Consider the following 1,447-nt stretch of genomic DNA (forward strand, 5'->3'; position numbering starts at 1 on the left):
ATTCGATGATTCAAAGTGTCAACAATCAAAATCTCATTATTCAAACCCAATGCAACACTATTTGGATAATTCAATTTGGCACTTGTAGCCAAACCACCATCCCCACTCAATCCTGCAGTTCCAGTTCCTGCAATTGTTGTAATCTTTCCATTTTTAGAAATCTTTCTAATTCTGTGATTTCTAGAATCAGCAAAAATAATTTCACCAATTGAGTTGATGATTATTCCCTTTGGATTGAAGAGTTTGGCTGAAACTGCATTTCCATTATCACCAGAGTATCCAGAACTTCCATAAACTCCAGCAATTGTTACAATAGTTCCATTAAGATAGACCTTTCGAATAACATTGTTATTTGTATCTGAAATGATGACTTCTGCAGTTGAAGAATTGACGGCAAGATATTGTGGAGAATTAAGTGTGGTATTTGTTGCTAATGAGTTACTGTACTTGTTCAATTCAGTTTCACCTGCAATTCCAGCAATTGTTGTGATCTTTCCATTGAGAGCCGAAACCTTTCTAATAACATGATTAGACTTATCTGCAATATAGACATCACCATTAGAATGAACAGCAACACCACTTGGAAAATTCAACTCTGCATTAATTGCCAAACCGCCATCACCACTAAATGATGAAGAACCAATACCAGCAATTGTTGAAATAACGCCACTACTTGAAAACGAAACCTTTCGAATTCTGTGATTAAACGAATCAGCAATTAATAAATCACCATTATACATGGCCATACCAGATGGATAGTTCAACAAGGCATTGGTTGAAATCAACCCATCACCAATAAAACTTCCTCCTCCAACAATTGTTGAAATATTGTTAAAAGAAAGTGCGCTCAATTGGTGAATTAGAGAACAGCAAATCACAAATAGAAATAGGAACGACAATAGAGAGGCGGTGCCAGCAGTCATTGTGTAAAATCCTCTTGGAGAGTTCAACTGAAGCTCTGTTATTTTTTTTCTTTCATGTCGTTCACTAATCGACCTCAAATTTTAATGAAAAGTGATGGTTGTGTTCCATGTTTAATCATTTGAATGTCCATATTTGAGAGCTTTAATACAATCTTTAATTTTTCAATGGATGATATCAATCATGTTTTGTAACAGAGTTGATTAGAATGTCAACGACTGATTTAACCTTTAATATTCTCGTCCTTTAAACCTTAAAGCTCTTGTTCAAGCTGCTTGTGTATTTCTTCCAATTATTCACATTTTCGAGAGGTTGTACATGATGAAAGCACCAAACTTTCACAACATGATATAAATAGAACAGAAGCAATTATCATCACATGAAATTATGGAATTTATTTGGAAAATCACAAGTTGGTGTTCCATCATCCGATAATTCACCAAAACCATCATCATTGTTTTCCATCCAATATAATGCTAAATTCATCATCACTGCTCTATTGGACAAGATGGAAAACTGTCAATGT

The 1,447-nt window shown here is 34.5% G+C and overlaps 1 protein-coding gene across 1 annotated transcript in view; it reads right to left on the bottom strand.

Annotated features, from left to right (window-relative positions):
• Window positions 1-923, bottom strand: part of NAEGRDRAFT_54550 (uncharacterized protein) — a gene marked incomplete at both ends in the record, with an annotated part of 3,654 nt that extends 2,731 nt beyond the window's left edge. Inside the window, one exon of the mRNA XM_002668857.1 lies at window positions 47-923. Coding sequence (XP_002668903.1) covers window positions 47-923 — 877 coding nt within the window. The remainder of the gene's footprint in view (window positions 1-46) is intronic.
• Window positions 924-1,447: the final 524 nt, after the last annotated feature.

This window comes from Naegleria gruberi (assembly GCF_000004985.1).
Source record: "Naegleria gruberi genomic scaffold NAEGRscaffold_93, whole genome shotgun sequence".
NCBI classification, from domain to species: Eukaryota; Heterolobosea; class Eutetramitea; order Acrasida; family Naegleriidae; genus Naegleria; species Naegleria gruberi.